The following is a 25,672-nucleotide window of genomic DNA, read 5'->3' on the forward strand; positions in this document are numbered from 1 at the left end:
CCAATTGCACTGGGATATCTTTTATCTGATTCTGTTATATTATTTTATCAGTTGTACGACAATTAAAGTGCTGCGTTTTGAACTGGATGTTCTCTTTTGGATTTTGTGCCACTACACCCCCTACATTCAATAGCTCTAGGGTATGGTGACGTGGATTAGTTTCATCAGTGCTCCAAAAAGTTCTTGTCTTTTAGATTGGATTCAAAATGAAATCAGTAGTAGTAACAACATTATAGCAGTTTCTCGTATTAAATCTTCAAGTTAAAGTTACAAAAAAAAACTTAGCTCTTCAATGTTTAATTTATTTAATCGATAAAAAATCTTTCCAACTTTACTTGTTCATTTACTACCACTTTGTAATTATCTTTTTCAGCGACCGTACGGGTGTGTGTATATGTATTATATAAATTGTGTACTATGCAGAACATTTTTATAGATTTCAAGTAGTTCATCGTAAAACTGTTCTAAAAATTCTAATTGATTCTCTCTGGTGAGAGCCTGAGAAAAAAATCCTTTAGAAGAAGGAAAAAAAATTCTTCCCCAAGTGTGAAATTAAAAAAGTTTTAAAATAATATTTAAATCCGATAAAATTTCACCTACCTTCTCCCTACTGCGATATAAATGGTACGATTTAAAAGAGAGATCATGATTCACATGATTATCATCATGATTATCATGATTCACAATCTACCTGCTAAAAAACATTTTTATTTAACAATTTCAGTTAATGATTAGTTTTCAAAAAATAATAATAATTTATAGCTAAAAAACATTGACATTTAAAATATGTTCATTAAAAAATTAATCCATTCCTCAATTTTTTTTCCTTCTGAATGTAATATTTTTTCTTCCCAAAGTGAATAAAGTCAATTTTACTTAACATGCATTGGTTGGAATTTCTATTCATAAAATCAAGATTCGTTTATTAAAGAATTCCATTTCAAGGACCGATTCATTTCATTATAGCTACCTCATAGCAAAAATAGGAGTCTCACCCAATCTGCCATTTTTTCGCCAAATGCCGCGCCAAAATGAAGAAGGTGGGCGGAGTTTGGTGTGTGCGTGTGTGGGAGGGGAGTTTTCATAATCATCTCGTGAGTAGTGCTGAGGGAAAATCCGTCAGTTGAATTCTCGGAGTATTTTTATTTGTGTTGATGATGCAGCAGGGTCTTCGAACTTCAGATTTGTGTTTACTGGAGGATGATTTGGAGAAGAGCAAATTCGACTTGAGGTTGAACAGAGTGAGGCAAGGTGGAAACAACCCAGCCGCAGAAGAGATGAGGAAATTGTCACCCATCAAGGAAGATCTAAAAGAGGACAAAAACAGAAAAGGTATTTACTTTTTTTTTTTCATTCCTTTCATGGATGTATCATTTTTCTTTCCCTTTAATTCAAAGTGACACGAATCTTTAAAAAAAAAAAAATGAATACAATGTATATTAAATAATGTACGGATGAGTTCTTTCCTTTCTCTGTCAAGTAAATCGTTCGGCAAAGAGATTCTCTGTTGGAATGCTTGTTCTTTCTTTGTTTTCTCACAGTTGGAAATGATTCATCTCTGCATACATTTTGCATTTTAAATGACCCAATGTTTCCCTCCACTGCTTCTACAAGTTTTATTATAGATCTTTTCAGTCTTTCTAATATTCTTCTTTATGAGAGAGCTTCATCATGATTTCCTAATCAATAAAAAGTATATTATTAAAAATATTAAAAAATATGTATACACTCCCTGGCCAAATGATGAAACGCACTCTAAGATTCTATGTGAAATCGTAATGATCAGATTTATTGTTTTATACTCGGATGAAACCGGTTTGTACTTGTTTACGTTCGTGTATCGATGGGTTAAATAAGACGATATATTATATAAATATAGAATATTTTTTATATCAGGTATTATATTAGTATGCTATAATAATTAGATCAAACTATTAGACCCACTATAGTTTTGTAACATTGACATGTTTTGCAGCACGAGTTTATAGCCAATACTTTAATATTTGAACACATATGTAATGGGTTTTTATACAGGATATTTTTCATACACTTCCCATTTGTATTTATTTTTGACGTATTGCATTACAATGTTACCCCATTGATACAGAAGCGTAAACAAATGTAAACCGGTTTCATCCGTGTAAAAACAATACAGCTGTATAGTATCACCTGATAATTATAATCTTGGTGCACCTGATAATTATAACCTAATAATTATAACACCTGATAATTATAACCTAATAATGTATTCCAAGAAAGTATTAAAACAGAAGAATGTGTTCCTTTAGTGTCTTTTTGTTTTTAAAAAAAACGTGCTTGTTTGGCGCATCACGTGATCCATTCATTTGTTTTATAATTTGAATAATTCACGTGAAGCAGCAGTGAGGAAAGAGAAACGATAGATTCGTTATGAAATAAAACCCTATTTCATTGGATCATTCAATCGTTTTCTTCAGATGCCCTTTATTTGCACATTTTGAGTTATAAAATTATTATTCTTTCGAAGTTTCATTTTTTATTCCCTTATTATTTTCAATACTTATTCTGTAATAACCACTTTAGTCGCTGACTAGATACATATTTGCGTAAAATATGCTTTAAAAATATATGAAAATCTTACAAAATTGTACCTCACTCCCATTCCTGTTTTTCGTGATGATCACTACTCGCGTTTTTATGATTATTTTATTAAAAATTTTAGAATAAAAAATAGCTGAAATGACAAAAATGAGTTAGATGAATGTAACTCTTTCATCATGACAGATTGAAAGCAAATTTCATTATTATTTTTTTAAATATCTTTTTTGCTGATGAAGAATATTTCTGGTCAATATGTATGATTTTTTAACATGTCTCAATTTATAGCGTCGATTGAAAAAGAATTCTTAACGCGTATTTGTTAAATATGTATTTTTAGTGCTTTTACAAAATAAATTTAAGAACTGTTTGTCACCCATGACGGCCATTTTTTTTTTCATGACACTCCACGGGTCGAAACTTAAAAACAGAATGTCTTTATAACACACATAAATTGTCACATTGAAAAGATACATAAAAAAATCTAAATTCATATTTTGAATTCATTTTTCTATTCATTTATTCAACTTTTTTATTATTACCAATGAATCACAGAAATGATTCATTTCTATTTCGGTTGACGAAGCCTTTTTTGTTTCCTGTGAACTAAAATATATTAGTTGTCATTTTTTTTTCAGACAACTGTCGTAAAAAATCTATATGGGTTTGAAATACTTTTCTTTCGTTTAGAGAAACCTAATTTCTTCGTTTCTGTGAAATTTAACATACCAATCAATATCTTAACAATTTGATATCTGTTGCACATGAATTGTTTAATTCATAGGTGCACATTAAAGTTATTGTAGCCAGAATTTTTTAATATGCTATAAAATATTTTTAAACATCTACTTATTTTAATTTGTAATTCAATACTTTTGTTTTGTACAACTTGATAAAAATCTGACATTCATATTTAATGTTCCTTCAAACTTTAAAGAGTCCTATATAAAATTTTGATAAAGTTGCGGGCCCGTCATTTGACTGGTGTTTTTGATTGCGGTCCCCGGCCACGTGTCAGTTGGAAACCCCTGATATAAAAGATAACAGGAGGGGGTGACAGTTTTGTAAAAGTGTCGTAATGTTCTCTTCGTATAAAATATCCAAAATGACACAGAAATTTCGAAACACAATGTTTCCATAAGAAATAAATAAGTAAATAAAAAGACGCTTAAAAGGATGCAAAAATGATCGTCATCTAAATTTTTGCTAGATTCCAAAGGAAAAATATTTTTTTTAGCCTTTTTTTTTTTTTTTTCAAGAAGGAAAATTTGACTCACACCTTAAAAGATTCGTGGAAAGGATTCATAAAAATAGATTCGCTATCCATTCATCTGGTCATTTCGAGTGTCATTCAATTGAGAAAAGATCCATAGATCGATGCTGACCAAAACAAATATTTTCACTGGACTACGGGAGAAATATTTTTTTTCTTTTCCTAATGATGAGTGTTTCGTGCGGGCGTCAGACATTTCAAGGATGGGTGACATTATTGAAAGTGGTATAATCTGGCATTCATTCGCTTCGGATGCGCATCAAAAGAAGTGAATGACGAAGCGAATAAAATAATCTCTTTTTTTATCAGTTGAGCACCACTTCCAGACAATTCAATTAACGTGGAAAGTGTCAGAAGATGATTTTAAGAGAGACGATTAAGGAAAGGTTCTTTACACTATCACGAAAGTGGGGGGGGGGGATGACATATATTTAAGAGTACTTTTTTTTAAATCTTGTTTTTATTCAATGCAGGCGTAATTTTTTCCCCTCATCGAATATGCATTTTACTAATTCGGAAAATTAAAAAAACAAAACATTTAAGGTTTCTTGCAGGTTTGTTTTCCATTCTTAGATAACAAATTTCAGGGTAGATTCCCCCCCCCCTCCCCAAAAAAAAGCACCGAAAGAAACAGCCCGAAAAAAAAAGCACCTCACGAGTCTTTAAATGAATTTAACAACCGATTCCATTCGAGTTGAACCATGTATTTATTCGAATGTTTTTTTTTTTTTTTAAAGAAAATGAATAATGGATTCATTTAAAATTGACTTCAAATAATTTTGCCCCTTTTCAGAAAAACGAACTCTTAAGCAGTTTTCACTTATTGCAGTGTGATATAATCCTTCTTTCAACGTATATTAAAAGGCTGCATTCAATTGAAATGCTTTAACATTTTTGCTCATTCTCATGATGAGTCTAAAGAAAACGCTAAGAGTTCATTGATTTATATTATGTATTTGTATTGAAAATATATAAATTATTAAATGTTCCTTTCATTCAACTTCAAATTAAACTTTGTATATGAATGAACTTTTTAGAAATACCTAATTACATTTGAATAGCTATTAAATGAATCGACTAAAACAGGGACTGATTCATTTGGTTCACTTCCAGTGGCGTACTCAATAAAGTATTTCTCTCGCGCTCGCTAACCCAAAAAACTATTCTTATTTGTGAAATAAAAAAAAAGAATTTCTTAACAGCCACCGATAAATTATAAGAAGGCGAAATGAATGAATTGAATGGTTAGCTAAGTTCAAAAATAGACTGGAGAGCGACATTTTATAAACTTAAAATTCGATTTCGAGTTTTGGGCAGTATTTATCGATGAAGTTCCATCCAAAATGATTCTTTCGAGTGTTTGGGGAGTGAGGGGTAGTTCTGCTGACAAAGTTTTTATGACTGGTCCGATAGCCTACAGACAAATTCTCACACTTTTTATGTCTTCTAACATATCCTTGAGTGATTGTTTGCGGTTACTTAATGGCTCCCTGTCGTTTTAGCTTTTAAACGTGTCTTTTTCTATTTCTTAAGTATTTAAGTTTGTACTAAAAGGGGGGGGGATGAGGCGAGAGAAGGGAAGAGGAAAAGAGTGGTGATCTGTACCCCCCCCCCCCTCTATTAAAAATATAACCTAAAACGTTTCAAAATTCTTTACGAAAATATAGTGTTTATTAATGTAATTCCTTATATCTATATAACAACTGCCATTTTGTTTAAGGGGTGTTCTAGAATATATGAAAATAATGCCTTGAAACCCACCATAAATTTTGTCCTTTGTTCAGCCCTCCTCCGTTGACATAGACGTGGAGAGAGCCGCCGATAGTATAACCGGTTTTGCCCCGCGAGGCAGAGAAAGGTAACAGGGTGTGAAAGCTGGACTAAAAATAATTTGTATTAACTGTAATGTCCTATTCAAAACAAAAGAGTAATTGTTGAAGATTGACATAGTAGCAGACGATTATTTTCAAAGAACAGAATTTAAATTGCTGTTGAAGATTGGCGAGTCATATTTAACCAGGTTGGCAAAAAGCATAAAATTAAAAAAGGACCTATTGCATTGGTGGTTAACGTTTATTTATTTATTTATTATTTTTTTTTTGAAAGAATTAGTAGAACATTCTTTTCTTCCTTCAGTTGAAGTTTTTTCTCACAAGGTGTGTTTTTTTTCGTTAAATTAAGCAATAAAATTTTATTTGTTTTTTGTTTCGCAATATTTTTATTTATTTAGTAGTTCAAATAAAAGGTTCTTTTATTTCGGTAACTGCAACAGTAATTATCAGTATTGATTAGTAAAGAGTCATTGGAGTTGGAAACAAAATCCAGGTTTACTCTCATGCAAGTGACTCCTTTTGGGATGACTTTTCGGATGTAGAAATATTAACGTAAAACTGAAGTGGACATTAGAGTAGATAAACTAATTCTTCACTGAATCAACTTAAATTTTCGATAGCATAATGTAGCTTTAAAAAATATTTCATCAAAATGATTATAGAATAAATGAAAAATGTTTAAATATCTGAGTTTACTATCTAAAACGTATTTTACACCTCAATGATATTTACCGTTGTTAAATCTCATTACTCGGTGAAAAACTTTTATCTTAGAATCAATACGAAACAGAAGATTCCTCTCTGAGGTTTCGAATCATGCAATTTTGAGCACCCCCCCTCCCCCAAATAGATAAAGTTACTCCCACATCAAGGCTAATTGAATTTATTTAGAAAGATTTACTTAGTATAAATAACTGGTGACGCATCATTGTTTTCAATATAAACGTAAACCAACTTAAACTAAAAAATTTCGAAATGAGATATTGGTTAAATAATTTTGAAAAAGGCTTCTTTTAATAAAAACTTCCTTCAAAAAAAAAAAAAAAGAACATTTTTTTTCTTCAAATATTAGTTTTAAAAAAAATCTTTTATTGACTAAGTAATGACTCTCTAATGATATTATATGAATAATGTGACATTTGTAAGAAAATACTTATGTTTCGTTTGTGATTGGCAACCCAAATTAGAAAAACATTGACTGAATGCAATATTCTATTTATCTTTGAATTTTATTCATTATAATTAACGATCCATTTGATTCTCTGGCATCAACATTTCTCTGAATATTCAGTGATTTATATCTTTCTCTATGTACAGGGATTGGAATGGAAACACTTCTATTCATTGATCTCTCTCAAAAGATACTTACAGAATCGTTTTATAAATACGATTTCTCATACTTATTAATTAAGTTTAAAGTTTTTTAAATTTTGAGAGACCCACAATGAATGACAAACGGAAAATGGCCTATGCCAGAAAAAAAGCAGCGTTGCATTTATAACTTGTAACAATTATTTTGGTTATTATATGTAATAAATGCTCAAGTTTTCGTAAACCTAGCTTAGATATTTATTGAGATGTACATTTTGATAAAAAAAAAGGCTAATTTTTTTGTATTATTATTATTATTTTTTTTTTTTTTGCTATGGCTTTAAAATAATTCAAAAAAATTAAACAAGATTTTTAGAGCAATTAAAAATTAGTAACTATTTAAATTATTGCTATTTTAATTGTTTAAATTAGTTACAAAATTATGAAGGGTTTTTTCCCAAATATCATTCTGTACTATATTAAAGAAGATTTATTAAAAAATGACTACGACCTTTTTTGGGAATCATTCCCCCATAAAATCATCTTTTCTTTCCTTAAAAAATCATACTTCGGTGTATGAACGTTTTTTGTAAGGGGTTATCATTTGCTATTTGATTTTGTCTTATAAAATAAAATATTTGTAGAATTATGATATTTTGAGTTTCTTTTAAAAAGCACAAAGACTACTTAGAAATTGCTTGAAATGTTTTAAATTTTTAAACTATTCAAATCCAACATCTTTTCTCATTACTTACCACTGACGATTCACTACAAAATTATGAGAATAAAGTGATATTTTTTTTTTCCTTTATTGTGAAGTGATATTTTATTCCTTTAAGTGATAACTTATTCCTTTATTATTATTTATGATATTTTGAATTGTTCTAGAAATTTAGTTTTATTTTATTGAATATTTTTAAAGCAATAGCAAAAAAATTTGCTCTTTATAAAAATGTCCATATTTCCATAAATATTCAAATTAGGCTTCCGAAGTTTTGTGCAATTATTTCATATAATAACCAAAGTATTTGTTACGAGTTACAAATTCATTCCTACATTTTTTTGTTACAGGGTGTTCAAAAACACTCTTATGTATATACAGTTAAGCCCAGATATAGTGAACACGCTTTATAGTGAGCTCCCGGTTATAATGAACGAAATGCTCCCCCTCGTACCTTGCTACACACGCATAATGTTATTTAGTGTGGATATAGTGAACTAAAAAAAGAGAAGAAGTTGAACTTTTTTTCTGTCTTCTGTTGATTTATTTTCTTCATTTTTTTGTAATAATTTTGAAAATTCTACTTCAAAATAAATACATATACCGATTTTTAAAATACCATCTATATAGCATGGAATGCAGCCAAAAGCAATTTTCTCGCTTGATTCATTATTGAATAGCATCATTGAATGGGTACAGCATTCAAAGCATCTTCCTGTATCTGAACAAATGCTTCAAATCTAAGTCGATGCATTTGCTAAGCGATTGGGTGAGACTACTTTTATGTGCTCAGTTAAACAGGATTAAAAAGCCGAATAACATAAATTCAGGAAAAATTATCTGAGAAAGTGTTTCTATACCTGATGTTGGGGATTGTTCATCAGTTAAAGATTAGGGGAGAGTGGTGTCAATTGTAACATTTTTTACTTAACTATTTTTAACTAACAAAAAATCTAATATATTATTAGTATTAATTGACAGACGAGTAAAGTAGACTATCCTCTACTAGAAAAAAAATTAAATACCTGATTTTAAATATTATTATATTAGTTATTAACAATTTTTGACAGTCGTGCACTTGTTACAATTGTCCCCACTTACGGGGTCAATTGTAACAGTTCATAAATTCAACTAAAACACACTTAATTATAGATATTATCATAGTTGTGATATATTTTTTTATTGATCAAAATAGTAGTGATATTTTAGGAGTAAAAATAATAATGAGCAGAGACCTAAGGGGTTAAACTTTTAACTTTAAGGGGTTAAAAATTTTAATTTATGCTGTGAAAGGTGACAGATAAAATAATGCACGTGCAACATAATATAAATGATATAGGAAACTATTGGTGGTTCTTAAAGAGTTAAGTAATGGTTTGTAAACATAAGATTATTTATTTTCAGCTGTTACAATCGTCCCTTTACTTATTGTTACAATTGTCCCCAAGACGCCATTTCAGCTTCATTTGTTAAAAACAATACTAGTTAATTAGCAAAACTAATCTTTTTTTTATTGAAATGTTAATTAAGGTGTCCACTTACATATTCGGTTACTAATTTTTATTTGTTTAAACAAAATTACTTTGTTACAATAAAATATTCTAATACCAAAAAAAGTACTTGCGTGACGTGAAAATACCTTTTGTGATGTAACTCTTTCAAAAGTACATAAAAATGGTTGCCATCAGGGGTGTACATGTAGATTTATTAAATACACCTTGTGCACCACCTAGGAACCAAATCTAGAACCCGATACTCGAAATTTTTGCTCTGTTACAATCGTACCCTGTTACAATTGACCCCACTCTCCCCTACTAATTTTTTTTTTGTACGAAGCGTTATAAAAAATAAAAGTGAATACACTTTTGTTATTACGTATTATTTGTCAGTCATTTTTGTACTTTATTTTATAGGTCATTTATTTAAATAATGTGCCGTAAAAGGGGGAGTATGGAACCATGAGTTAAAATTGTTTGAGGAATGGTTATAGTGGAATCCCGGTTATAATGAACCGAAATTTCGGTCCCTTGAAGGTTCACTATAGCGGGGTTTGAGTATATATATATATATGGTTGTTTGTGTGAGGAACAGAGCATCGAAAGTACGGAATTTCATGAATGAAAACCATTGTTATAGATAAAAACGAGCTCTGTCGTGGAAACAGCAATTCGTAAAATTTTTTAAACGATAGTAGCAGACGAAACCACTAGAAAAATTAAAATGCCTTTAAAGTTCGCTACACTCATAGTTTAAGCGTAAAACAAATAGGAGCGCTTGAAACAAATAGGAAGGATAACATAATTTATTGAAATTTGAAGTAATATTCTATTTCGTCGTGACAGTGGCGTAGCGAGCTTAACTCGCTCCCGGGGCACAATACCCTTTTAGCGCCCCCCCCCATTCGAAAACCGTATAATATTGTATGTAAAATATACTCGCAAATTAATAAATAAATAAAGTAAAATAAATAAAGTCATAGACTCAAGCTAGGCTTTAAATTTGAGACAAAAAATGTAGTTGAGAGAACAAGACTAGATTTTGAAATGTATATGATCATCTAGAATTAGTTCAAAAGATACCTATTATTTATTTTACATATTTATAAAGAAATATTTTAAAAACACGCAGTTTTAAAACAATAAAAAAGTAAATATTTATTATCTCTAAGGAGATACATATATTTAACAATCATATGATTATAATACATTAATAAAACTAATGACTATGTCTAAATTTTCCGTGCTTTTGATGAAGCAAATGTATCAATAATATAGTAGTGTGCTCTGCTAATTTTTCTATTAGTTCTTTTATATTCTCTAGCCCATAGATGATAACGATAACCGCTTGCATTCTGGCGCTCCATCGCGTTTCAGATGTGTGACCTGCCATCACGGCAGCATTATCGTAACATTGTGATCTGCAGTTTGTTAATGAAATTTCATCGTAATTTAATTTCTCTAAAATTGTATTTTCGATCGAGGCTGCATCTTTAGCATGTATTTCAATAAAACTCAAAAAAGATTCTTTGATGGAAACTTTTTTATTGATAAAATCAGCACCTACATACCTAGCGACTTGGGACATTTGTTCTCGATGAGAGATATCAGGAGCTGAATCAAACAGAAGTCCATAATATTTACTTCTTTTGATATCGTTTATTAGTTGATTTCGAACTGGAAATGCCAGAAGATGAATGAATTCATTTTTAATTTGTGGTGACGAATATGAGAACAACAAGTTTTTTTTATACTTTATTCACTTAATAATAGTAGAATCGTCTAGTAGATGTAGTAAGTAATCTTATTTGATTTATTACTTACTAAGAATGCCTTGAACTTTAAAGGTAGTAACACAGTGAAATATACAATATAATTTATGCTGACATTAAACTTATATATAACATTTAATATTTAATAACATTTCATTTTTATTCTAAGCAGAGCGCAATGACAAGGACGTGAATTAAATATTGAAATATATTTAATATGAATATGAATCTAATATAATATTTAATATGAATTAAATATTATGAATAATATTTATGAATTAGCATTTATTATATTACACTGGCACTAATTTAAAATATATTTTCCAGAAATCAGTTATAATAAAAAAAAAATATCCAGCAATTTTTTGTTTTGCGGACCATTTGGCGCCCTTTTGTGAGCAGCGCCCGGGGCATGATGCCCCCCTTTGCCCACCCCTCGCTACGCCACTGCGTCGTGAGTGGTTTATGTCAAACATAAATAGGCTTATCCTTATTCGTCCAAACGGCATTTCAACTTCACATTTTATAAATTTCTAATTCTAAAACATTTCAGTAATAATTTTTAATAATAGTCATGAGACCGCATCTTTTTTTTTTTATCACGAATTTTAATTTTCCAGTTTTATACTACAGTCAAACCCCGTTATAGTGAACTCCCGGATAGAGTGATCAAAAGGTTCGCTCTCGTGTCTTGCTATACACGCATAATGTTATTTTTTGTGGATACAAAGAACCAAAAGAAGAGAGGAAATTGGACAGTATGAACTTTTTTTCTGTCCTCGACTGATTTTTCATCTTCATTCTTTGGTTATTTTGAAATTTCTACATTAAATACTTATACCGATTTTTAAAACCGTCTATTGAATGGAATGTAGCCATAAGCATTTTTTTGTTTGCTTCTTCTATCTCAGTTTCCCATCCTTAAATGTTTTGTACGCAATATGAAGAGTCGTAAAAAATAAAAGTGAACACGTTTTTTGTTGCTACATCTATTTGTTTTTTCAATCTGTTTTGTATTTCCTTTTATGGGTCATTCATTTAAATGATGTGTCACATAAAAGGGCGGAAAAATGAGTTAAAATTGTTTGCAGCACGGATAGAGTGAATTCCCGGTTATAGTGAACCGATATTTCGGTCCCTCGAAGGTTCACTATAGCGGGGTTTGACATCTTTTAAGGGGAAAATAACATATAAACTTTATAAAATAACTGATCGGTATCCTACAGCATCCCATGAGTAGAACAACGCCTCGGTTTTGAATGCCGGTCGCAGGCTACGAATAACAAACAGGTGCATTTACGGTTTTCAAGCTCCATTTACCTAAGCTTAACGTTATGCTCTTGAAAAGCACCCCTTACATTACAGTTATAAAAATTATTCTAGTTTATTATACGTTTGCTAGCGATTCTTACTCTAATGAAGTGTAAGGATTTAGTCCGATATGTATTCACAGTTCTGTTTCATTTCGATAACCGCCACCCATGATGTGTGTCTATGATGGACTATCGAAAGTTGCAGTGAAACGGAAGGGATTCATTCAACACTGGGCAAAGGTTATACGGGGCCCTAGAACACAATGTATGGCGGGACCTATTCACAAACAACAAAAAGTATATTTTGTAAAATTTTTGAACAGCCTTTATACAAAATTGTAGTTTTTATAGGGATGGAAAGAACTTCCATTTTCTTTTGAAACAATAATTTATAAACTGCATACTTTGTAAGGCCCTCCCCTGAATACTGCCTTAACTACCTCACATGTAAATGACGTGCATAATTATCTTAAATTGTCGATAGAAATATCTGTCACTGAAATTCTCTAAGAGTTAAAAACATGTGTTCCCGTTATTACCATCCATTTGATTTTTTAATCTAGAAAAAGAAAGCCATTTATATAAAAGAAAAGTAAGACTGAACTATATAACTTTTCCAGAATGATGTATATTATACAAATGAACTTCTTGGTTAAATCTAACATTAAATTCTTTGGGTCAAACGGTCTAACATCTGAGGTATTACCCCATCTTTACATATATACTAAAATTGTTTTCATAATCGATTCATTCTTTGTGTTATACAAAAAATGTCTCATTTTAAATTAAATAAAAAATAAGCCATGCATATTTTTTTTAAAAAGAGAAAAAAAAATGAAGTTTAGATTGTTTCCGCTATAATTATAATTTAAGACTGAAGGGGGGGGGGAGCAATTGGGCAAAATTTTGCATCCAGTAAAATTGAAAACTTATCATCGTATTCTCTTTTTCCGGCATTTCTTGCAAAACCTTATTTATTTATTTATTTTTTATGTATCCGTCGTTAAACAGTCGACCCAATTTTTTGTTTACGACTAAAACTACGTTCAACTCTGTAGCCTTGCCATTTTAAACCCATGCAGAAGACAAGGAAACTCCTGGACCCTCAGAGGTATTCATTTGGGCATGGAGGCTCAGAGGGCATGGAGGACTTTGCGACTCGACAGAAGTAGTAACGTGCATCAATCACCATTAACTATATGGGGAGTCTTCGACCTGCGGGGATCGAATCCACGAACTTTTGGACATGGGCCCAGTGCCCTACCCACGAGGCTATCCCGGCCTTGCAAAGCATTTTTTGGGTAGTCTTTGTAGGATAGTTTTTAAAAAAGGAGACAACACAAAGTGATTTTTTCCAAACGCCAGTGAAATGATGTGTCTTTTTTCTTTTTACTATGCAAATTAAGTAATATTATTTGCTTCCAATATTATTCATGTATCAGTAATATATCAGCCTCCGATATATCAGCAATACTATTTGCTTTCCGTCAGTGTAAACGTAATGAAACAAAACGTACTGACAAATTCTGCTGCACCCGACTTTTCTCGGGAAAATCAGTGAAGGGGAAGTCCCTGAACCCCTTTTTCAAGCTCAAAACAAAATATCTTTGACCCATATGTTATGCTAAAGTGGAAGACATTCTATTTTCAGTGCGTAACTGTGCATTTAAAATGAGACAAAGATTTAATGAGCGTGGAAGAAATGAATAACGAAAGGTAAAAACATTTGTGAAACTCTCAAATGATTATTTAAATCTAAATCTTGAATGCCTCCATAACTATTTGCCACATGGTGAACATGATTGAATTTTCTGTGAAATACAGTCCCTGGCCAAATGATGAGACGCCCTGTGAGTTTTTTTTTGTCAAATTATAATCATTAGGTGATACTATACAGCTGTATTGCTTTTATGTCACTGAAACCGGTTTGCACTTGCTTACTTTCGTGCATCAATGGGTTAACATTGTCATTCAATACGTTAAAAATAAATACAAATAAGAAGTCTATAAAAAATCTCCCTGATAAAAACCCATTACATGCATGTTTAAATATAAAAATATTGCATATTAACTCGTGCAAATCATGTCATTATTGCGTCTAATAATTTAATCTAATTATTATAATATACTAATAAATATTCTATATTTATATAATATATCGTGTAATATATTCTATCGTTAAATTTATATTATGTATCGTCAACTTTAACCCACTGATACACGAACGTAAACAAGTACAAACCGGTTTCAGTCAATTAAAAAGCTGCATAGTATCACCTTAATATTAAGGTTTTACAGAGAATCTTATAGAGTGAGTCTAATAATTTGGTCAGTCATTTTGCCACTTCAATTTGTCATCTCCCTTTTCAACTTGAAATTTTATGTCCTATCTAGTTTAAAAATATATATATTATTTATAATTTCTTACTTTAACTGTTCGACTGTACGCAATTTTCTCGTTCCCTAAAAAATAAATTCCTTCCGAGAGGCCAAAAATACCTTTTATCTTTTGGCAAAGAAAGTTTCAATTATAAAAGCTGATAGTATTATCTACAAAATAAGTATTTCAGCAAATATTCCTTCGAATTTTAGAACGGCAATGGTCCCTTTTTTTATTTGAAAAAAATTGTGTTTTGTTTTCTAATTTTAATGCTCTGAGGCTCATATCATATTTTTTTCTTTTCGAACTGAAACTTTTAAAATATTAGTGCTATAGCAACCTTTTTCGTAAGAAAGTTTTGTTCTGTATTTTCTTTACATTTTATTTTTTGTTTTTTGCTCGATATGTTTTATTTCGTATATATTTTTTACTTCATGTTACTTCAGTTTTTTTATGTGCTCCTCACACTATTGTCTAGATGCTCTATTTGATACACTATTAGAGAGCCCTTCCTTTTTGTGCCGATATAATGAGCTGATGAAGAGATTATATCTTTTCATTACCTTGTTTTCCGACTTTTTATTAGTTATTATTTTAAGTAAATAAATAAAAAAAAATTTAAGTGTTTTTAAAAATACTTTATTTTCTTTTCATTATTCTTGATGAAACAGTCTCTGATTAGAAGCACTCTATGATTCTATGTAAAATCTTAATGATCATGTAATACTATACAGCTTTATTATTTTTATGCGAGAGAAACCGGTTTGTGTTCATGTATCCATGGGTTAAATGATACGCTATGGAATGTCAATTTGATGACATTAGACGATATATTATATAAATATAGAATATTTATTACATCACGCATTATATTAGTATAGTATAATAATTAGATCAAATGATGACTGTAGTTTTTTGATAATGACATGTTTTGTACGCAATATTTAAATATACGAGTAATGGGTCAGGAGTTCTTATTTGCATTTACGTATAGCATGACAATGTTAATTACAATGATAGAGGAACCGTAAAGAAATGCATCGAAACAATACTTGATAATTAAAATTTTACATAGAGAGTGTATAACTTCTTGGAGAGTAAAAAGGATGTGAAATGTAATTGCAGATGATTTGAGTTCCATTCGGAGATATCGTACAGCCTTCACCCGAGAGCAGCTGGCGAGACTTGAGAAAGAGTTCTGCCGAGAAAACTACGTCTCGAGGCCGCGGAGGTGTGAACTAGCCTCCGCTCTCAACCTGCCGGAGTCCACCATTAAGGTATTTCATTTCAATACAATTCTTCATCCCATACATTTTTTTGTTTGTTATCTTCATTACTATAGTGAGTTCGTTAATAATAAGCAAATTATTCATCAGCATTATACAAGAAATGTGGAAGCGGCGATTCATTGTTTTCTAGTGTTCGCACCATAGAGTTGATCTCAATAATATTGGGTTCTATAAAATGATCCATATTAAAAATATCGTTCGAAAAATTCATTTTTAGTTCATTGTGACGCAATCCATTCAAAACAGTCTCTTGAACTCTTAATGAATCATTCATAGTTTTATCTTCGGTGCATATCGTGATAAATGTTTATCAGGCTTTTCAATTTTTTTATAAAAATACAAGATGCAAGCGGGGGGAAAAAAAAAGAGAGTTACATTCCATAGTTTTAGTTTTTTAACAGTCTTTTAAAAAAATTATGTAACGTAAATACTTTACTGTCTAACAAACAGAAGCAGCACCTGGAAATAGTAATACACCATTAAAAGTGATTTTCTTAGTAAATACTTCAAGTGTATCACCTATAGAGAATCCAGTATATTATTGGAATAACCTATAAATGAAGCACACATAATGAAACTGATGAATCATTCGCTTTTTGTTTTGTTTAGAGGATATTCTCTAAAATGCATGACGCAACTATTAAATTAAGAGGAATAAAAAAAAAGAAGAAGAAGATGCGTAGCAACGTAAGTGCAAGCTTGGGTTGGATGCAAAAATTTAAATCTCTTATGCAGCACCCCATTTAAAAAACATTCCTTACTCAATCAAATCAAAGCGTGTTATAAACTATGTCTGAGGTCGAAACGAAATAAAAAAAACTTCAAGACCACTATAGTATTTTGGGGTCTTTGTTAAGCTGGATGACTGAATCAAAAAATATTGTGTTTATGGATGTTTCTTCAAAAGAGTTTTTCATATTCTAATTTTATATTTTATTATTATGTTGAACAGCTGACAAAATTTTTGGGTTTACAACTACTAATGTTCAACTACGTAACCTTGTCCTTTTGAATCCAATCGAGAAGACAAGGGAACTGCTGAATGAATTATTGGGGAAATTTGACTTGGTGGAGTACTTTTTGATGGAACTAACCCGCATTTGCGTTGCATGGAGAGGAAGACCACGAGAACCTCCCACGGTTAGCCTAACGGCAAGGAGATTCACACTCATGATTCGTCCACCACTGAGGATACTTCACGTCGGCACTGTGGTCGGTGCAAGCCGGATGCGGAATTCGTATCGACTGGGATTCGAACCCGATTCACCTCATTGGAAGGCGAACCCTCTATCCCCTGAGCCATCGTGGCTCATATTTTTATATTTGAATTAAAAAAAAGAACAATAGGTCTTTAAGAAATAAGTCTTTTTGAGCTTTGAAGCGCGCCCTAAATTTCGTCTTGAGATCCCTTCATTGAGCCATCTTCTTCCTTCGCTTCCTTTCATGCACATCAAAGGGGGGGGGAGGGTACGCGGTTTTACGGTTTTTCAGGAGCACAGGTTATCGAACACTACTTATCGGTCCTTATTCTTTGTTAATAATTTTTATAGCTATAATGACCAGTAAATTAAGGATTAAAAGCAAGAAAACAATCGAACATACTTATCAACATGATCTCCGTGAACCAATCGGGTCGCTCCTTGTTCTTGACTGATGAAGTGTAATTCAAAGTTTATCCGCTAGAAAACGGAAATAATTTCGCCAATATCCGTTTCTCTCACCCCTTCCCTAAATGTACATACATACACACACACACATATATATATATATATATATATATATATATATATATATATATATATATATATATATATATATATATGAAAGGGTAGCAGTCATGGTGAGTGATGTTAGGCCACGCAGATAGCAGTTGGAAGGCAAAACATATTTTATTAACTTCACATAGTATATTTAAGACATTTTCTAGCAAAGGCGGAGCTCAAAATCGCACTCAAAAACTGTGTGCTTAAGTTTTTATCTTAGGGAAAGTAGCAAAGGAATTTCCCTCTATTTTGTTATATTTGAGGGGAAAAGGGAAGTGATAAGGATTACTATTGGTTTATGAAAGAAATCTAGCTTTTCCCACACAGAGCATAGGGAGATATGTCCTGCTCTTAATTAAATGCATAGTTGAGCCAAAAATAGATTTAAGAACAGGATGTGGCTTTTAAAAGTGTGAGAAAGAATTTGGAATAGAATAATTAATTAGGAAGAAGTTTTATAGCAGAGAAACTAACATAAAAAGATTAATTGAAGCTTTTTATGTTACATCCCCCCTCGCCAATAATGTTTAATTACAATCCAAAATTTTAAAAAATTTTCCATTTGCAAAATCTTCCCTCTGATTGAAGCACTTTTAAGATAATCAAATTTGTAATTTTAACAATATATAATAGTAGTTTGAATTATAAAACATTTTCATATGTTTTCATGGTAAAAATTTTAACACAATCAAAAACCTGTAGTAGCATTATCAGCAATTTTAAAATTTTCATTTTCAACAGTTTTTTTGACTTAACAGTTTTTTCAGTTTCAAAAGTCTTTTGTTTAAAAATCACAACACAGCTATTTCACTATAAGAAGTATTCTTCATAAAAACACTATTTAAGTTAACTCTTCAATCATGATGACAAAAATTTATAAAAATTTGTTAAAAATGTGTAATTTAAAATGTAAAACACAAAATACAAAAAAAAGTTATACAGGAAAAATTTCAATCTGAAATTAGATTTGAGTATTGTTTACCTTGTTTGAAAACAAAATAAAAAAAATGACACAGTGGTTGTTATTCTGAAGACCAAGATTGTCTTTATTTCACTTTATCTATTATTTACCTTACATATTTATCACTTTAATAGCTAACTATCCGAAAAAAATTTCTTTTTTTTTTTTTTCTTTATGTCCAAAATATGCCTTCTGTAAAATTTTTTCTTTTCCTTTTCTTTTCTTTCTACTTTCTTTATATTTATTTATTGGTACTTTTATTTTCTTTCTTGGTATTTTTATTGCAATTATTAACCCGGATTTCAGGAAATATGTGTACAGACAAATTGCTTTTACAATCAGAAAAGGTGATCAGTCTTCTCAGATTTTGCATTACAACCTGTTTAACACAATTTATCGCTAATTGAAATCCAAAACAAAGCTTTCAAATTTAATATGGTATTATGGTAAATCAGTTTTTAATTTTTGACTGATCTAGCTATTTTCCTTATTTTTAATCTGAAGTGCAAGTTAGGTTAATTTGCAAATTACCTTTTATTTATTTATTTTTTTCATTTATACCTTTTTTCCTTTCTTTTTGGACATAATTTATTTATTTACTTTTTTTTTTCAAAAATTTTAGTTCGGATATTTTTTTAAAATAATTTTTGTGCAGAAATCTTAATAGATAATTTAATTTGTCACAATTGTAAGAGAATTCAAATATTTTCATTTCTATTTTAAAAAATCGTGTTTTTGAAGTGTATTTGGTTACTAAATTTTTCAATTTGTGTTTGATCATTTTCCTATCTGTATGCTGGAATTAAAGTTCAGAAATAAAGAAACGATTTGTTCATGGAATTTACTGAGCTATAACAGAGCTATGCACTAATTATCAACGTTGGACTAAAGCATTAATGTCTGGTTGTACTTCAATTTAAATTCTAACAAGTATTTTATTCATTTTTCCAAACTATTTGTATTAGTTTTAACATTTCTTGATTTAATTTTTGCCGCATCGTAATTGAATTCATATATTAAAATTGAATTTCGAAATATATTGCAGTTGCATTACGAAGAGAAAAAAATTTAAATGGCATTCAAATAATCAAATTTCAATAATTAAATACAACATTTAGAAGGAAGAAAAATAAATTTAAATATATGAATAGCACATTTTTTGTTTTTTTAAACACCATAATAAAATAAAAACTTGAATTTCTCTTCTACAATTAATATAATATACACTGTGATATAAAATGCAATAAAAAAAGTGATTCCTTAAATAATTAAAATTATAATCATACTGAATCAAAAGTGGTAAAAAAAAAAGGGGTAGCACTAAATTTTAATATCATTATTTAATTTAAACAAATAATATTATAAACCATTGAATAATAGCATCAATAAATGGAACTATTATCAAAATATAAATATTAATAGATAAATATAATATTACCGGAATAAATATTTGGAACAATAAACATAAAATTATATGTTCCTATTTCAATATATGAGCGTAAATGATTCAAAAGTATTCACGTTTAAAAACTTAAACTTTTGAGAGTAAATACCAATTACATCTGTAATTAATCACCAATAAATCACTTCTAATATTTGATGAATCACGCGCACACGCGAGCGGAATCATAGCTACCACTTGAGATCACATTTTTGGTCATCTTCCGTTCAAGGAAACACAGAACACTCGAGAAAATCGCCAGAAAACGAAATCAATTCGATCATATGCTGAACCTTTATCAATCCTCAATGAGACCGACAAGCAGCAAGCAAGTAGGGCAACACAGCAAGCACTTGTTATAAATCCGCAAGAAGCTAATTGTTGATGGTAACACACGGTAGGCGAAAACGAAACCAAAACAGCGAAGACATGAATTCTTTAACGGCGATTCCGGTACGACGATAGAGGCAACGTCTGGACCCATTATGAAGGAAAGTCCCGAAATTCTCATTCTTTTAGTCAGGATATCTGTTTCACGAGCAACGCCGGCATCTCCTAAAACTTCATTCGATTATTTTCTTTCCTTTTATATTTATATATTTTTTACTTATTTGAAAAGAGCATTTTTTTTTTTTTTTAATGGAGCCAGTGAAAAAAAAAAGTGCCAAACCAACTGCAAAATTTATCCTGCTAGGCTTGAAAGGGTAGCAGTCATGGTGAGTGATGTTAGGCCACGCAGATAGCAGTTGGAAGGCAAAACATATTTTATTAACTTCACATAGTATATTTAAGACATTTTCTAGCAAAGGCGGAGCTCAAAATCGCACTCAAAAACTGTGTGCTTAAGTTTTTATCTTAGGGAAAGTAGCAAAGGAATTTCCCTCTATTTTGTTATATTTGAGGGGAAAAGGGAAGTGATAAGGATTACTATTGGTTTATGAAAGAAATCTAGCTTTTCCCACACAGAGCATAGGGAGATATGTCCTGCTCTTAATTAAATGCATAGTTGAGCCAAAAATAGATTTAAGAACAGGATGTGGCTTTTAAAAGTGTGAGAAAGAATTTGGAATAGAATAATTAATTAGGAAGAAGTTTTATAGCAGAGAAACTAACATAAAAAGATTAATTGAAGCTTTTTATGTTACATATATATATATATATATATGCCAATGGGTAATAATAAATTTTTAATAAAGTTGTGTCAATTTTTATATGGGTTGCTGTCATACATATCTTTCAAATGAAGTGATGTTAAAAAGAAATGTTTGTTTTTTTTAACAGGTATGGTTTCAAAATAGAAGGATGAAAGACAAACGTCAGAGACTGGCTCTTACCTGGCCCTACACGGATCCACATTTTGCTGCCTACATCATCAACGCTGCTTACTCGGGATATCCACCTCCACTGGCCGGATACTACGCCTCCATTGCCACACGCTATCCCCCGACCCCTTATCACGTACCTCCTCCCCCGAGGCCACCACCCCCTCAAACTCTGAGCAGCTACTCTCGCCCGGAAGCACACTTCACCACATTCGGACCTTGCGTCGATCCCTGCAGGTGTCAACTTGTTGGATTTCAGACGAGGGTTCCTGGCAGTCCTCCCACTCCTCCCATGGCCCCTCAAGACTCTTCACCGACTCCGACATCTCTGCCGACACCGCCAACAAGAACGACGCAACTCTTCCAACCTTACAAAACGGATCTCGAAAGAAACTGAAATGTCATCTTTTGCACTTTACTCTCTCGCTGGAATCCCGTGTGGGATGGAATATCACCGTCTATTCCAGGATTATTGGAAAGCACCCTTAAGATAGTGTGTGTGTGATGGATTGGACAACATAATGGACAACGACGTATTTTTCATGTTTCTCAAAAAGTAATTTTATAACTTGTTGACAACCATGCGATTTATCTCATTTCTAAATGAAGCTTTTAGAGGCTTGAGGGACAGTAAATTACTAACGGAAAAGAGTGTTTTTGAACACCCTATGCCAAAAGTTTAAAAAAAAAATTAGCAAACTAATTTTAACTTGTAACAATTGTTTTTGTTATTATGTGCGATAATTGCACAAAATTTCGCATACCTAACTTAGATATTGACGGAGATATGGACATTTTCATAAAGAAAAGAAGAAAAAAAGCAAATTTGTTTGTTTATGTTTTTTTGCTAAAACTTTAAAAATATTCGATAAAATGAAACAACATTTTTAGAGCAATTTAAAATGAATTGCAAAATTAATGCTTTAAAATTTCAGAAAAATTTGTTTAAAATTGCGCAAGATATGAGTCATTAAATAGTTCTTTTAGATGGCGCGTGAAAAATTTGAATTTCTTTTTTTTTTCTTTCTAAAATTTGTAGAGCAACTAATAACTAATATTTCGCAACTTATAAAAAAAAAAGTCCGATTTGTTATCTTACGAGTTTAAGAATTTTCAAACAATTTTCAAAGCAGTTTCGTTTTGAAAGAAAACTCAAAATAATAAGGGTTTTTGTACGCAAATATCATTTTGTACTGTTAAAGATTTATTAAAAAAGGACTACTGCTGCATCCCCCATAAAAGCCTTTTCTCTTTTGCATGTTTTCTTTCCTTGTACAATCATATTTCGGTGCATAAACGTTTATTGTAAGGAATTATCGTACGTTATTTATTTATTTTTTTATGATACAAAATAATAGTTTTTCAGAAAACCCCTTATCATTTTAAGTTTTCTTTTAAAAGGTACGAAAACTACTTTGAAAATTGCTTGAAACTTTTTAAAATTTTAAGACAATCAAATCAGATTTTTTTTTAGTTGCCAAATACGATTCAGTACAAATTATGATTAAAAAAAAATTAAAATTTTTTCTGCGCATGCACCAATAATATTGTAATTAATTTTAAATTGCATCAAAAAGTGTGTCTAGCATAATTAAATATTTTTAAATTTTTAGCAAAAAAAGAAAAAAACGTAAGACAAAGAAAAATAGTTTTAATTAAAATGGTCATATCTCCATACATATCGAAGCTAGGTTTACAAAATTTCGAGCAATAGTCGCATATAATAACCACAATAATTGTTACAAGTTACAAATTTATTCCTACTTTTTTTTTTTTTTTGGCATTCAGTGTTCAAAAATACTTTGTTCCGTATGTAATTTATTGTCGGTCCCTGAGAAGTATAAGAAATCGCCTTCAGAAGTTCTAAAATGATTCTTTAAGTATTTCTTGAGAATATGAAAAATTTATTAGTATCGAAGTGTTTCCATTATTTTATCTACCCCTGTATGTGTATATATATATATATACATACACACACGAAAACACACTTTATAGTGTTGGAGTGTACGAGAAGATTTTAACTTTTTCACTCATCATGAAACCAAATTTTTGTTATTTAACCTGTTCAGGACGAAAGTAGAAGGAAGTGCACGCACGCCCTTTAGACACCCTTTTTGATGTTGAGGTAAACGAAATACATTTTTAAGTACAGAATGGTAGTTATCGTGCGGAAAATGATATAAAATTGACAAAATAACAATCGTTTAAAATAAAAAATAGTAAAACTGTAATTGTTATTTAAACGAAGTGTTTTTGTAATTTTGGGTTCTAATGCGTACGAAAATAGGAGTTCTCAGTAAGCAAAAGAATAGATGGAAATAAAAAAAGCGGTAAATAGAAAACGTAACTTATTGCACGGTAAAAAGTTTTAATTTACCTCCACATCAAAATGGGTGGCAACTCATTATACATTCACAGTTTCGGAACGGGACTGGATGATTTTTGCCGTTAAGCCTAATTTCATGTGACGATTTATATAAAATAGTAGCTGTATCCTATGCTACAAAAGTCTACTCCCGCATCACAATTTAAACAAAAGGAAAACTGAGATTATGCGTCAAAAAGTCTTAACAAATGTTAAAATACATCCAATAAAAGAAGCACTCGAAATGCCTTTTGAAATTCGGTCCGTGGCTGCTCGTGTCTGAAGAGTTCCTGAAGAGGTTAATAACCTAACTGTCCCAGTTTTTTTTTTTTTTTTTTTTTTTTTTTTTTTGCTTTGTACTGAGTCATCATGAAGCACAGTATTGATCCACATAAATTCTTATCCTATTAAAGAGGAGGCAAAATGTTTTCATGCCATCTGTGAAAAAGTTAAAATGGGTTATTATACTTAATTTTTAACACTCGTTATGCTTAAGAGCGCTAGAAGACATGCTTTTTATCTAAACACCAACCTAGTCACAATCAAGGCAGTTACAGGTATTGTTAGATGCATGCAAACACAGTTTCATCTCCAACATTGAGTCCCAAGAAGTCAAAAAATAATTGATATAAAATGTAATAAAAGTGCCAAAATTCTGTCACATCTCGATGCCCTGAAATCTTGCTGCATTCATATGAATGGTCCCCTGGTAACGTCGCGAGATCATTTCCAAAGTGCATGGAAATGTATTTTGTCTTGATTTACCTCTCTCGACCACAGCGGTTCTTTCGAGTTTTTTTTTTTTTTAACCTTTATTTATTTTTCGTTTTCTGTACCACGGTTATATTTTTTCTTTTTCTTGTTGGTAACTTCAGAAAATGATGAAGTCACTTTTATCCCAACTTTCAGAAGTTTTTTAATATCCTCATTTATTGTTGCTAATTTTATATATTTTATGTATACATATTCATTTGTAATAAGATGTGAACTGATGATCCCTGTAACACGTTGTTGTAAATATTGTATATTCACTGAGCATATTTAATCAAGAAAAAATAACTCTTTATTTCATGAAATGGCCACTGTTTTATTTAAGACTACCATTTCTTCAACAAAGTGTTTTCTTAAAAAGCATTGAATAACTTTGTGAAACAGATATTTAATATACTATTAAAAAATAATTTTTCGAAAAAATATAATTATAATTTTTTTTTTTTTTACAACATTAAAATGAAACATTTCAAAAATATCAATAAAAATGAGATTAATGTTTAGAAAAAACTCACGCAGTTATTTAAAAAAAGAAACTAATTTAAGTAAAGTTTTGAAATGTTTCTAGAAAATGCATACATTAATTTATTGTCCCTGGCCATATTATGAGACGCACTCTATGTTAAATCTTAATGATCAGTTGATACAGCTTTACTGTTTTGACGCGGTTTGCACTTGTTTGTGCTCCTGTATTAATTGGTTAACATTGGCATGCAATACGTTAAAAATAAATGCAAATAGGAAGTATATAATCCGAATATATAAACACCCATTACATGTCTGTTTAAATATAAAAGTATTGCCTATAAACTCTAGCAAAACATGTCATTATCAAAAAACTACACTGCGTCTCATCATTTGATCTAATTATTATAAAATACTAATGTAATAAATATTCCATATTTATATAATATATCGTCTCATTTAACTCATTGCACAAACGTAAACAAGTGCAAACTGGTTTCAGTAGCGTAAAAACAATAAACATGTATAGTATCGCCTGATAATTAACATTTCACATAGAATCTTACAGTGCGTCTCATCATTTGGCCAGGGACTGTAAATAACTAGTTAGAAAAGATACG

The 25,672-nt window shown here is 30.6% G+C and overlaps 1 protein-coding gene across 1 annotated transcript; it reads left to right on the top strand.

The window, feature by feature from the left end:
• Nucleotides 1–1,073: 1,073 nt before the first annotated feature.
• On the top strand, nucleotides 1,074–24,892 carry LOC107443967 (uncharacterized). The gene is made up of 3 exons (XM_016057996.4): nucleotides 1,074–1,332; nucleotides 15,801–15,952; nucleotides 21,411–24,892. The coding sequence occupies exons 1-3, from the start codon at nucleotides 1,155–1,157 to the stop codon at nucleotides 21,846–21,848; spliced, it is 768 nt and encodes a 255-aa protein (XP_015913482.1). The 5' UTR covers nucleotides 1,074–1,154; the 3' UTR covers nucleotides 21,849–24,892.
• Nucleotides 24,893–25,672: the final 780 nt, after the last annotated feature.

This window comes from Parasteatoda tepidariorum, chromosome 4, assembly GCF_982258835.1.
Source record: "Parasteatoda tepidariorum strain Cologne lab strain chromosome 4, Ptep-v5.0, whole genome shotgun sequence".
NCBI lineage: Eukaryota > Metazoa > Arthropoda > Arachnida > Araneae > Theridiidae > Parasteatoda > Parasteatoda tepidariorum.

Excerpts from the sequence above, each read along its gene's own strand:
- LOC107443967 (XM_016057996.4), top strand. The coding sequence starts at position 1,155 with ATGATGCAGCAGGGTCTTCGAACTTCAGATTTGTGTTTACTGGAGGAT. Across the intron at positions 1,333-15,800 it reads AGAGGACAAAAACAGAAAAG|ATGATTTGAGTTCCATTCGG; the intron begins GTATTTACTTTT and ends ATGTAATTGCAG. Across the intron at positions 15,953-21,410 it reads TGCCGGAGTCCACCATTAAG|GTATGGTTTCAAAATAGAAG; the intron begins GTATTTCATTTC and ends TTTTTTTAACAG.